Consider the following 13,637-nt stretch of genomic DNA (forward strand, 5'->3'; position numbering starts at 1 on the left):
ACGGGAGAGGCCACAACAGTGAGAGGCCCGCGTACCACAAAAAAAAAAAAAAAAAAAAAAAGAAATCACACACAAATTACATACTGTATGATTCCATTTATATAAAGTTCAAAATATGCAATACTAATACATGATGTTAGAACTTAGGATGGTGGTTACCTCTGGGGTGAGTGTAAACATTGGATGAGCACACAAGGGGTACTACGAAATGTATTTCTTTATTGGGATGCCAGGTACAAAGGTGTGTGGTTGCTCTGTGAAAATATACCAAGTTGTATACTTATGATCCGTGTATTTTTCTGTATGTATACTTCAAACTAAAAAAAAAAAAAAAATTTTTTTTTTTTTTGCATCAGTGCTGGTTGTAGTTGCAAATAACTGAAATTAAGGTTCCAACTTCTTATAGTTTTCATCTTGCAATTATAGGGCCTTTTGTCTATAATCAGTGCATGTGTGACAAGGTATTCAGAGTCATTCTAAAGGTTAAATGAAAAGCACATAAAAGATAAGTTCTTCCTAAAAGAATCTTACAATCTGGGATACTTACTCCCTTAACTTGTTTCAGTCTATTGTATTCATCAGCAGCAGCCTATTAATGAGAAACAAAGGAATACGTTTAGTGGGGCATTTTCTCTTTCAAAAATAACACTCCTGATGTTATATTTTGAAGCTAAAAATGTCATCTTATGACAAAAATACAGGGAATTAAAATAACGAAGTCTTAAAGTTCTCAAAACTATTATGGTCAGTAGGAGGGCCTGAGGAATCCAGTGACAGGGAATTTATGACATTAAGGTATTTCTCACATTCCATTCACACAGACAGGCAACTATCTGTCCTGCTGCCGCTCATCTCTCCCCATGCCAGTCCACGTGGCACGTAGACCCCAGAGAACTTTTTCATAGAGCGCGGCTCTGAGCAGGTTACATCCCATTATAGAACTGGCCTGAGCACTCCATTAAAATCTCTACTAATCTAGTCTCCTACGTTTCCAGTCTCAGTGTCCACTATTTGCAATTCTTTAAAAAATTAAGCACATTATTGCTTCCAGATTTCCATCATGTTCCCCTTATAGCTGTACTCATGTACACCTCCCCTACTGTCTGGAGAATGTGTACTGGTTACCTCTCAGTGAAGCCTCCCCTAAACTCTCCAGGCCTTCAGCAGACTTTATTCCTTCTCAGAGAAGTTCGTTACAGTACTTTCTATACATAATGTAAATATGGCATTAGTCCCATTGTCAAAGTTGTTTAGGTGTCAGTTTCTGTCTTTGAATATGAGCTCTTTGAGGGTGGAAACATGATTTGTCTTTGTAACCTCAGCACTTCCACATCAAGGACACAGTAACAATGAATAAGCATTGATTGCATTAAGAAAGGTTTACGATACCACAGAGAAGCCATAAAAGAAAACAATAAATAAATCAAACTATATACGAAGCAAATACTTCGAAACCGGAAAGCAGATCACCCCAATTAAAAATGGCAAAGGGTATTTCATAAAAGGACTATGAAGTTCCAACAAATACACGATGTGATAAAAAAGTTTAAATACTGGTATCTAAGACACAAGTCAGTAATTTTTCAGACATAAAATGTTAGTGAGATGTGGGTCAGAGGAGCCTCTAGAGCATTACCAGCAGGAATACAGTTGATATAATCTTTCTGGAGGGCACTTTTGCAGCAAAAGTTTAAATGTACTAACCTCTGACTCAGCAATTTCACATTCTGGAATTCGTTCTAGCAGATAAGTGGGTAAGTGTGTAAGGATGGAGAGGTTCACCAGTGTATTACTAGTAGGGGCAGAGTGTATGTGTGGCAGTGGGGAGACATACCTAAATGTCTATTCATAGAGGATCACTCAAGTAAATTATGGTACAACCACAAAACTGAAAATTGTGGAGTTATTTTTTTAACACATAAAAAAATTTTCTCAGTAAGTAGATCTTTATTATTGACATGAAATGATGACCATAAATTATCGTTGAATAAAAAAGCAAGATATAAGCAGTGCCAGTAAGTATTTAAAAAGAAAAACCTTCACAATGATGGGGATATCTCAAAGAAACACAGGAGGCAACCGAAAGAGTTCCCAATGGTCCTAACTAAAACAATTCAAGCAACAAAACTAAGTAGTGTTGGATTATAACCCAAAGTATAAAACAAATATCCATGAGTCTATACTGACATAGATGATTAAATAAATGGGAGGAAGTGACAAATTTCCCATGCAGACAAATTCCAAATAATTTGTGTAGGTATACCGCTGGAGCATAATTCCCCAGTCCTTAAGTGTGATCTATGCATAGTGACTTGCTTCTAAAGAGCACAATATGGAGATGGGAATTCAAAAGTAATGAGTAACTTTACATGGACAAACACTACTCCAGCCAGGTGATCAAGGAAAAAAAAAAAAGAGCCATAAACTATTATTGAATAAAAAAGCAGGAAGGATATAAGTAAAACTTATGATTCTTTATCAAAGATTGTGTCTAGGTGCACTTCTGCACAGAGGGGACATTTTAACAACTAATATTTTGCTGACAAAATTTAAGGCAACTTATTTTTTTGTATGTAATTCTGTATTATTGGAAATTTTTACAGAAAGAGCAAACTTTGTTTATAAATAGACAAACTAGTGTAGCTATTTTCTTTTAAGCAGGAAGGGATGTATTATGGACGAACCCGAATGAACTTTTTGGCCAAGCCAATATGTACACAGACCATTGCTTTGTAATTCTTAACTACGTTAGTACACTTTTCAATTTGGAAAGACTTTAATCTAAGACTTGATTTCAATTACTCTTCAATGAAATTAGTTTGATAATTACTAGCAAAATCTGTATCAATATTAGTATAAAGGATAATGTAGCTCCATAGATTAGAATAAAATTCTATGTAATATATAATTATCTGATTTCAATTTACCATATACTCTTCACTTTCTTCTCTATAGTCATCCAGTTCTTTATCCAGACGAGAGAGTTCTTTATTGATCTCATCAAGTTCTGCTTGTAAGCTCTTGTATTCCTGCAGGCCAGTGTCAAAATTCCTCTTGTAGAGTTGTCTTTGTTGATCTGAAGTGATAGGTGGATATTCCCTAAAAATTCAGTGAGAAAATGATTACTTATGTATCCTTAGCAGACCTAAGATCCAGTGCTTCTTCCTCAAAGATGATAAGCTGGTGGGATGTGGAGAATGACATTCTCTTGGTTTTGTTTGTTTGTTTTTTTCTTTTTGCAGTACGCGGGCCTCTCACTGTTGTGGCCTCTCCCGAGGCTCCGGACGTGCAGGCTCAGTGGCCATGGCTCACGGGCCCAGCCGCTCTGCGGCATGTGGGATCTTCCCGGACCGGGGCACGAACCCGTGTCCCCTGCATCGGCAGGCGGACTCTCAACCACTGCGCCACCAGGGAAGCCCTTGGTTTTGTTTTTGTGGTTGTTGCTTATGGGTAGAGAAAGGTGGGATGCAAATGAGTTCTTTTAAGCATGATTATGCTTTTTACGTTGCTGCTCATGTTTAAAAAAAAAAAAAAAAAAAAACTATGCCTACTGATTTTTAGAAATAAGTTGAAAATCGTTTATGAAATTTCAGGGTGGTCTTAGGAACTCATTTATTCTGAATACACAACACAACATGAGAATGGATACTTACGTTAAAAGTGTTAAAACGGGAATTGTGGAACACAAAGGATATTTCCATCACTTCAGCGGCAGAGCAGCTGACTGGCAGCTGGCTGTTTTCTGCTACCACCTACAGTTTTCAGACTGTTTTGAGCATTTTTTTTTGTTGGGGTGGGGCGGTGGGGGGTGTCTTGTTTTTCCTAAATGGAAATCACTTTGATTGTAAAAGTAGACATTAAAAGGTACATGTATGGAAATGCATGCTCATTGTAAAAATAATCTGGCAATGTGGTAAACTATGAAAAAAACCCTGACATTCTGTACCACGTGTATCTCTCAATATGCCAGCTATTCTTTACATATGACAGTGATGCTATTAACCACCCATAATCCACTGAGGAAATACTCTGAATTGTTTCACGGGACTAAGGAACTTCACAGCAATACGGAATTTTAAATGTCATATCTAAGACAGTCTTAAATATCTTCATTTTACAGACAGGAGAAATTAAATGATTTGCTCAAAAGGGAAACAAGAATTCAGAATTTCTAAAAGTTTTCATTTAAATCTTGCATGATACAAGACAGGCAAATATTTTTATAGACAGATGACTGAACTAGGCCAAAACTCTTGAGGGGTAAGGGGGAGATGAAATATGAGAGCCACCAGTGTGTATGGGACTTCTAGCTATACTTGCCCCATCCACCCCTCCTAATCGCTTGAGAAGCAATGTTCTGATTAACCACAATTCACACAGCAAATGTTCCTGATTTGTGTCCCATTCCTCAGAATACTTGGGCAAATAAAGGCTACAGGTCATACACGAGTACAGCTGGCAATGATGGACTATAACAAACCCACTGACACACAAAGTAACTTAACCACGACGCTAAATTGTTAACTCCACTGTTTACAAAACTGTTTGCCAAAGTCCTCTGGATTAAACTTTTAAAAGACTCTCTGGTCTCATTGTGAAAGCTTAACTTAAAAGTAAACGCCAAAGGAAAGCCATAGCACTGGTCCGGAATTTTATAATTAGTAAAACAAAGTTCCTCTATACTTGTATTTCATTTACTTGAAAAACCTTGCTTGGGTGACTACTGGTAAAAGCATACAGCACTGGCGAAGTTTATCATTTTGTGGAGGTGCGCTGAAAGTGTTTTTAAGACATGTTTTTAAGCCAAAGTGCTTTTACGCCAAACACAATCCCTCCAGGTCAATCTTTATTACAAAAGGGTACTAAGGGAAAAAAAAGTATCAAGAAGCTGTCTCCAGCCCTGGTTGGCAAAGAATGAAGTTGTACCACCCACCCCAGTTGAGGAGGCAACACCACCAAAACCTGGTTGTACAACCATCAGATATGCACAAGGGGTTCCAGCAAGAGGCGCCCCAGTACCTGATCCAGTCCTCCTCCAGCTCATCGCAGGACTCGCCGCCCGTCGTGTAGTCTGTTTCATAGTGGTCTTGCTCTGATCTCCTCGACTTTCCTGCCCTGCCCTTCGAGGGAGCCCTTTTTGAAAGCGTCTCCAAGTTACCACTGTTGCTGTAATGAGGCTGCCGGAAGTCCTCCACAGGTGAAGTCACTGGCAGCTCCTGAGCCACTTCAGGCACCCTAACAAAACAGGAATCATCTGTCCGTGAGCATTACCAGACTTTGTCAGAGCACCGAGACCACAGAGGGCAGCAACACGTGGGCCGCATTCACTCAACCAGCCACCTGCCCAGCATTGGGCAGATCCCCAGCTTCCTGTGCTCAACCCAGCACCAGCCCAGGTCCCCTAATGCACACGAACAGCTTTAAGGCTCTGATGTAAGGGGAGCTCATTAGTAAACCTTGTACGAAAAATGGATGTAAGATTTCACTTTAGGAAACACGCTGATCTGGAAGAGAATTATTGACCTGACCCGTGCCAGGGACTTACTCCACAAAAGGCTGTTAGGAAAATAACAATCATGACTCTTTTCTACAGGTTCTTCTAGTTCCATGGAATGCTGAGTGGGGAGAGGAATGCACATACGTATCTATCTACCTTTAGAGGCTGACTCTCAGAGATAAGCTCTTGGTAATATTAATTTTAGACTCCTCTGTATCAATTCTCTTTTCAAGATACAATGTTGAAAAATGAAAAATACTGAAAATTTAAACTAAAAAAACTAAAAACAAAAAACCTAAAAAGCTTTATATTGTAATGGATGAAAGCTCGTTAAGACTTCTTTTTTAAATTGCGCTGTTAATCCTGAAGCCCTGTAGAATGAATGAAATGGAAGAGTTAACATTACACTTATTTTTCTAACGCCAATTATTTAATATTGCATCAGATTTTAAATTGCATATAATGTTTCTGCCACAAGCAGAAGAACGAAGCCTAACATGGAATAAAAGACCAAGAGCTGTGGCAACTGTAGACTACTTCTGAGTAACAGAAATGCAAAGCTGCACTTTCCCCCTGTAGCAGAGCTGGAGAAGGGCAAGAGGAGAAACAAGGCACCTGAGACTTTCCAACATCAGCCTTGCTATTCAAGTCAACTATTTAAAAGTCTGAAGAATTTTTTTTTTATTGCTTTCAACTTACAGAACTGTCATCTTGAGCTTTATCCACGAGGTGGACTGTTTTCTAGGTGATCCAAAACTGCTTGGTTCTAACTGTTGCCAAAGTCTTAGATTTCTAATCACACTTATTAATTTCTTATAGACTCCTAAAGCTTTGGGGGGGCGGTAGCTGAGGGGGTGGTGGTATTTATTTCTTCTTTCTAAATTTATCCAGGTTAACATGGCTTTGAGTACTTCTAAAGGAAGGAAAATGTGACTTTCTCTGTGAGTCAATGATTAACGAGTTCCTAGACACTCTGCCAGGTACTATGCTTCTTAGCTTTGAGGTGGCAAACAAAACCTTTAGAATGCAGTGGGTTTGTTTGAAGTGCTGGGGGCCAGAGGGGGAGGATGCTAAAGGGCAAAAGAAATTAGAAAAAAACCCAAAATATTAAGGCGGGCCTCCTCCCGTAATTTTATATTAGGTATTGATATAATAAATCTTCACCTTAGAAGTTTTCCATCTCCCCTCTTCCTACACCCTTTCAAACACTAAACAATAACTTGATATACAGCATGAAAGCTAAAAACGAAATGCTTGGCAAGAAAAGTATATATAAATTTAACAGTTAGGGGATATGTGCACTCTTAGTCACCTTCAAACCTACTTTTAGAGACAAGTCTGATTAGGTTGAAAATCTGCACAAGCCAGAAGTAACCACCTGTATACTTTCCTCAGTATCTGACTCAGTTCCCTAGGTGCGGAAATCTGCCCTTGTGTAGTTTTTGACTTCCTTCTTTTTTAAACTTGTTTTATTCTCTCTCTCTCTCTCTCTCTCACACACACACACACACACACACCCTCACATGCCTTTGCTGCTCTATCTCACCCCAACAGTGTAGTTATTGTGCACTTCCTTCCGCCCCTGTTGTATTGCAACCTCCATGGGAACACGAACTCCGTATTCCCAGGGGCACTTGGCCCAGAACATGGCAGGGGTTCAAGGTAATTACTGAACTGAAAAGACATTCACAAGAATTCTCTTCATTGAGGACACCCAGTATCAGGGAGGAGGGAGAAACAAAATGCATGATCACATCAGTGTCATGACTGTTGGAATGACATCCATGATATACATGGTATTTTAAAACTGCCATCATCACTGAGGGGAATATCCAAGCCTTGCCAATCAGAGAACTCCATCTTCCTGGACCCAAAAAGGACCAATCAGAATCTTTCCAATAGATTTGATATGTAAGTTTTGGGAAACTAAATTCCATTCTCCGAATCTGGCGCTAGATCAGGACAGCCTGGGCAATGTGCATGGCTAGCCTGCTACAAAAGAAGCTGTACTGAGAATAAAACCAGCACAGCGACAAGAACCCTGATATCTTCTGAGTCCCTGGATCATGCTGTGCCCAAAGCTAGCACCATCTCTGGGCCTTAGGCAAACCAGTGAATTCCTACAACCTGTGTAAAAGCCCTAACAGATTATCCTACCAGCCTAAATACTACTACCAGACAATGGTCTCACTGGGCACTCTAAGGCATCAGCCTGCCCTGAAAGCTCTGCATCGCATCAGCACTCCACTTCTTTGATTTACAAAGGTTAATTCACCCTGGGTGTGGAAAAGAGAGTAGGGAGTGTACCTACTATCTCCCAAATTCACTTAAGAGAGGGTGGAGAAGAAGCTATCTTCAGCTACATTCTACTGTCTCCTAATCCGGGATTAATTCTAACTGCCTTAAAATTCTAAGGTTAGGACATTATGGTGAGAGCAAAAGGAGCCAGACGCCAGAATAATTTCCATATGATTCCATTTTTTAAAAACTCTGATATGGTGACAGGCGTCAAAACAGTGGTAGTGGGGAAAGGGGGGTACCCGTGGAAAAGATAACGTTTGGGGGCGCTTGAAATGCCTCTCTCTCCGTCCGAGGGTAGTTACTTCAGCGACCACACGCGTGAACTCTCATCAAGCTGTATATCAAGATCAGTGCTCTTTACTGAATGTACGTTATGCCTCGGGGGGAAAACATCTTAGTACTGAGGCACCTCATTCTTAACTTGGACCTCAGACAACGTTCCGATTCTAATTCCTTCTCCATCCACTACAATAATAAGGAGGAGAGGCACTGGTGAGTTACTAAACACCTTCAAGAAACACCTGAGGAAAGACAGGCTACGACTTAACGTGCATCCCTTCGTCATCCAGGAGGACGTACACTGAATCCTCCATAGCGCTCAATGCTCTGCCGCAGACAACAATCAACAATGTCTACGACCCGCCAGAGGCTGCAAGTTCCTCCCATCATTACTACACGCTGTTGCATTCGTTATCCCTTACCTTGGCACCATCCCCATCCTCCCCTTCTGCTGGGTTCTAAAACTAAGCATCATATTTGCATTTTCCAGGCCTTCAAAAAACTTCTAGGGTGTACTCCTGGAGTATAAACTGGTACAACCCTTATGGAGTAAAATTTGACTACATTTATCAAAATAAAATATGCAATGTCCTTTAACCTGGCAATTGTGCTTTTAATATTTTTCCTCCAGGTACACTGACATATTTGCAAAGTGATCAATGTGCAATGTGCAAGTTCATTCTCTGCAGAGGTTTGTAATAACGAGACATTGGGGAAAAGTGTGCATCAATGTGGGATTAATAAAACAAATTTTAGTATACCCATTTAATGGAATATTATGTAGCTATAAAACAGATCAGTAAACTCTGTATACTGATACGGACAATCACTAAGATATATTGCTAACAATGCATTTAATATGCTATTGTCTTTTAAAAGGAAAAAATAACCAACATCGTATTTGGCCAGCATATTTACTTAAAAATAACCTCTGGAAGGACGTAAAAGAAATTGGTAACACTAGCTGCCCCTGGGGAGAGAAACTAGACAGCTGGGGACAAAAGGGATTCCCTTTTGCTCCTTTTAAATTTTACATCATGAATGTACTGGCTTATTGAAGAATAAGTAAGATATTTAAACTGTTCCAAATGAATCCGTGAAAATATCTTAGTTCTCATAAAAAGGGACAGCATGTGGGAATGCTGTGAAGTCCTGCAGGCCTTAATTAATTTGGAGGCACAGCTGGTCACAAGACGCATTATAGGTATTTATTTTGTATGCATGGAAGTCATGCAAATCATAGCTTGAAACTTTTACAAGGATTGCATCTCTACTGTGTACCTCTGCCTCTCACAGCCTCACATGATTTGGTTTTTGTCAAAATCCGAAGAGAAGAAGGAGAACAGAGAAAATGCTCTTCCTCCAAATCATTTACAACTGAAATCAAAAGTAAGCTTGATGCTGAAGACCAAAATCAAATATATGGAGGGTAAGGCAGAATGCCAGTCTACTTCCAAATTCCATTCCAGGGTAATAATAAAATCTATTCTCTTCAAACTGATTCCATACTTAACTCACCTGCTGGTGTCACCTTAGGGGCTCCAGGCACCCAAACTACTATGCACTCAGAGTGGATCTCTACAAACTCAGCCCCCTAAGTAGCGGTGGAGGTTGGAGATAAAACTTTGAACAAAAATTTCCCAGCAGATAAACCTTTAACTTAGAACGATCAAATTAGCTAAAGGGAAGGTTTATTTTTTTGGTCTACGAAGGAACTTGGAGTTCTAGAATTATATACAGGAACATTAATTTATCATCCTTAGGCAAACTACATCCAAGTCCTTAACGATATCCCCAACATCTCTCCCTTGTCATTAAGGTGAATTAGACTTAGGCTTCAGGGTAACCTAAAACCGCAATAGGGATACTATTTCAATAACCTGAATGGCACCTACTCTAGGCCAGAAACTCGCTGTGAGGTTTTTCACACCACATGCAAAACAAAATCTAGAGGCTTTATCAGTTTCACATCCCCCAGCAAAAAAGATCTAATAATTATAGGAAGGAGAGACTGAGAACCACACTTAGCTCTGCTATCAATCCGTAATACCCTTCCACTCTCATCTAAACTTCAAAACCAGAAATAGGAAAGAACCACATTCCGCCTCCACCTATAAGGCAGAGATCAGTCTCCAGCCTTTGTGAAAACTGTTGGTTTTTTTTTTTTTTAAGGCAAATGGCACAAAACAGCAACTGATTTATAAACACATGCAAATACTCACTTTTTCGGATTCATTCTAGCAAAAGAAGGAAGACGCTACTTACGGTGTTGATTTATAGGAAGACTCTGGATACAGTCGCTTCTCGTTCACTTTACCATTGGAGGAGTAGGCCACGGGACTGTTCACTCTCTCCACGTAGTCAGAAAGGGGAGGAGGCATGTCTTGTGTGCCTGCAGAAACGTTTTTAACCTAAGGAAACAGTCCCAAGAGACTCAGTTATTATTTAGCCTGTAACGTAAAAGGGGGAAGAAATGAAAGAAAAATATCATATATAAAATTATCTAATATTTATCGGGCTCATTAAATATTATTAACCTATCTGACTACCTTGTTATTTTATCCAGTGTTAACAGTCAAATCAGCACAGAAATGGTGCTATCGTTAGTTTAACAAATCCAGAATCAATTACAAACAAGAAAAAAATCCAAATTACCTGATCCTCATCCTGATGTGATTAGGTTTAACAATTATCCACCCCATCTTAGGAAGACTAATCTCATTTTATCCGGCCTAGGTCCGAGTTAGAACGGGAATTTTCATTTCTAACAAGTTCTAAGGTAATGCTTATGCTGCTGTCTGGGCACCACTCTTGGAGAACCACTAATCTAGGACAAAGAACATTGATTCTTCTCAATCCATTCACCCTAAACATGTAATGTTAAAACTACATTAAGAAGCTCAAACTGAGTTCTGCTATGGTTCTTTAATAACAGATTTGTTTGTTCTCCCTTTACTTTCTCAATGGCTCTATCGCCAACAGCCTATACAGTACAGTCACAGCATCACTGCCTTCCCTCTCTACCTTTCTTTTTTTTTTTTTTTTTTTGCTGTACGCGGGCCTCTCACTGCTGTGGCCTCTCCCGTTGCGGAGCACAGGCTCCGGACACACAGGCTCCGCGGCCATGGCTCGCGGGCCCAGCCGCTCCGCGGCATGTGGGATCTTCCGGGATCGGGGCACGAACCCGTGTCCCCTGCATCGGCAGGCGGACTCTCAACCACTGCGCCACCAGGGAAGCCCCCCTCTCTACCTTTCTTATTCCACTCTGATGTGTGAGTGAACGTGCTCTAAGAAGTAATACACATTGGAGATGATGCCTTGTTAACGTGAAAGGTTTCCCAGAGAACCTTTGGGAGAAAGTTTTGTATATAATAAGCATAGCCAATTAGAGTCTCAACATTACCCGTTAGATGTAGTAGGTCCAACACTCTTTAAATTTCACCTAAAAATCTTCACATTATTGCATATTACTCTGCCAGAAAAATAATAACTGCTAAGCCCAGACAAGTCATTGAGTTGAAGTCAAGCAATAAAACTAAGGTGTGGGGGGAAAAGAAAAAAAACACTAAAAATTATTTCTGTGAAAAAGAGCAACTTTTCAAACTTAGGGATGATGGGACTGCTTTAGCTTGGTGATGAGCACAATGGCCTCCAATTACCTGGGCTCACTCCAGATCTGCCAACTACCCAACTACAAGTTCTAGAAAGCCTCAATATCTTCATCTGTAAGAAATGGGGACACTACCTGCTTCATAAAGTTGTTTTGACAATTAAATGAGATGACAAGGTATCACATTTAGCACAGGGCCTTTATGAACACAGTAAAGACTCAGAAGATGCTGGTTTCTGGAATTAAAGCCATTGGATCTAAACAAAGAATTTTTACAAGTATTTGAAGGGGATGGCAGACTTTTAATTGGATTATTTTGCTATTATAAATCTTCACAATTAGATTCAACATAGCGTATGTCCCTGCCACACACACAAACTTTACATTCTGTTGTCCGTCAAGCATAGCATTAAAATGTGACCTGCTCCTTTCCTGTCACTGCACTATCTATCACATGTCAAAAGATATTTATTTACCCAGCCCTTGAAGTACATAGAGGTATTTAATCTTGATTGTTTAATATTCCCATGAGTCAGAAAGGAATGGAATCACTTCCTTCTGAAAGTGGAGTCTGGCAGCAACTGGGAAGCCAGGGGGTGGGTTGAGAGGGAGTGTACTCAGATCCCACCACAGGGGGGTCGGGTGGGGACCATTCTTGGCACCCACTGAATTCCTGAGGACTTGACACCATCACTAAGCTTCACAGGCAAATACCCGGCCAAGCCAAAGCCGTATTCTTATTCTGGAGACTTCAGATTTAAAAGACCTCCCTTTCTTAAAAACCCATTTAACTCTTCTCTTTGCAAATTTAGCAGGGGCTGCAGAGCTCATGGATTTCCTATGGACCCTGGCAAACCGGAAACCAAAACCTTACAAAAGAGGTGTCTGGGTGTCTTTGCAGAGACTTCCTACTGCCCAGAATGGAATGTTCTTCCCCCTTTCTTTGCCAGCTAATCCTTACGTGGACTTTAAGTCCTGGCTCACTACCAAGTAGGGATGGTGCCACTACCTCCCGGAGGCCCTTCCACAAATGTCCCTGCTGGGTGAGGTGCCTCCCTGTCCTCCTGTCTCGCCAGCACCTGGGCATACAAACCTCCCAGCAGAGCACGTGTGCACTCTGGACAGACTGTTTACGCACAGAGTGATGCTGCTCCCACGCCTCTAACTTCAATGGGCAGTGGGCTGCTCTTAAAGCCACCACTGTCTGCCTGCTACAGCATGCCACATACTGAACTGAGGGATCATTTAGTAGGTACAACCTTACAGGTAAATACTATAAGCAGATAAGTTAGGGGGTCCCTGGAGAAACAGAACCAGGAATGGCTTTCTTGACATAAGAGAAGCCATTCTGTGATCTAAGCCTGGCCACAATGCTCACCCTTGAACAGGTCTCAGTAATTTATGATCTTGAGGGAACAAAGGAATGCAGGAACGGGGAAAAGGCACTCAAACGACAGTGCAGTGATAAAGCAGAGTCCTAGTTCCTCCTCGAGGGATACACATCATAATATATCTTTGAGTTCTGCAGGTACTAAGGACCCCACCCAGGTGGAGGATGGAATGATGATGGTGCTACTCTTGACTTCAATCAACTAAAGCTTGGACTCTGTGGACCTCTGCCCCAATTCTATGCTGAATTCTCCTCGGCTCAAGCCCCTTCATGAATACGCAAGTACCCTTAGCTTAAAACTTCCCTAATTTCGCTGTTCGAACAGACACTGCTTTGGAGAAGATCCTCGGTGTTCTCCTCACTTGCTGCAAGTAATAATAAATTCTTCCTTCTCCCGATCTTTGGCTTGGTTGTGTCTATTAGCTCAACAGCCACCAAGAGGTGAACCCAGTTTTCAGGGTTTTTTTTCAGAAAAAAATCCTTTTCAGAAAAGAGGAAGCCAGGGCTCAGGGTGCTAGACAACTTTCCCAAGGACCTACACCTACTAAATGGTAAGGTGG

At 40.7% G+C, this 13,637-nt stretch overlaps 1 protein-coding gene across 8 annotated transcripts in view; it reads right to left on the bottom strand.

The window, feature by feature from the left end:
- OCLN (occludin) overlaps positions 1–13,637 on the bottom strand; it is a 47,177-nt gene that overhangs the window by 2,480 nt on the left and 31,060 nt on the right. For all 8 annotated transcript variants that reach the window (XM_082623501.1, XM_082623497.1, XM_082623500.1 and 5 more), the window contains 4 exons: positions 10,343–10,488; positions 5,020–5,235; positions 2,928–3,099; positions 548–589 (listed from right to left, as the gene is read on the bottom strand). In XM_082623501.1, the coding sequence (XP_082479627.1) occupies positions 548–589; positions 2,928–3,099; positions 5,020–5,235; positions 10,343–10,488 (576 nt within the window). The remainder of the gene's footprint in view (positions 1–547; positions 590–2,927; positions 3,100–5,019; positions 5,236–10,342; positions 10,489–13,637) is intronic.

Source organism: Mesoplodon mirus, assembly GCF_964341445.2.
Source record: "Mesoplodon mirus genome assembly, chromosome: 5".
NCBI classification, from domain to species: domain Eukaryota; kingdom Metazoa; phylum Chordata; class Mammalia; order Artiodactyla; family Ziphiidae; genus Mesoplodon; species Mesoplodon mirus.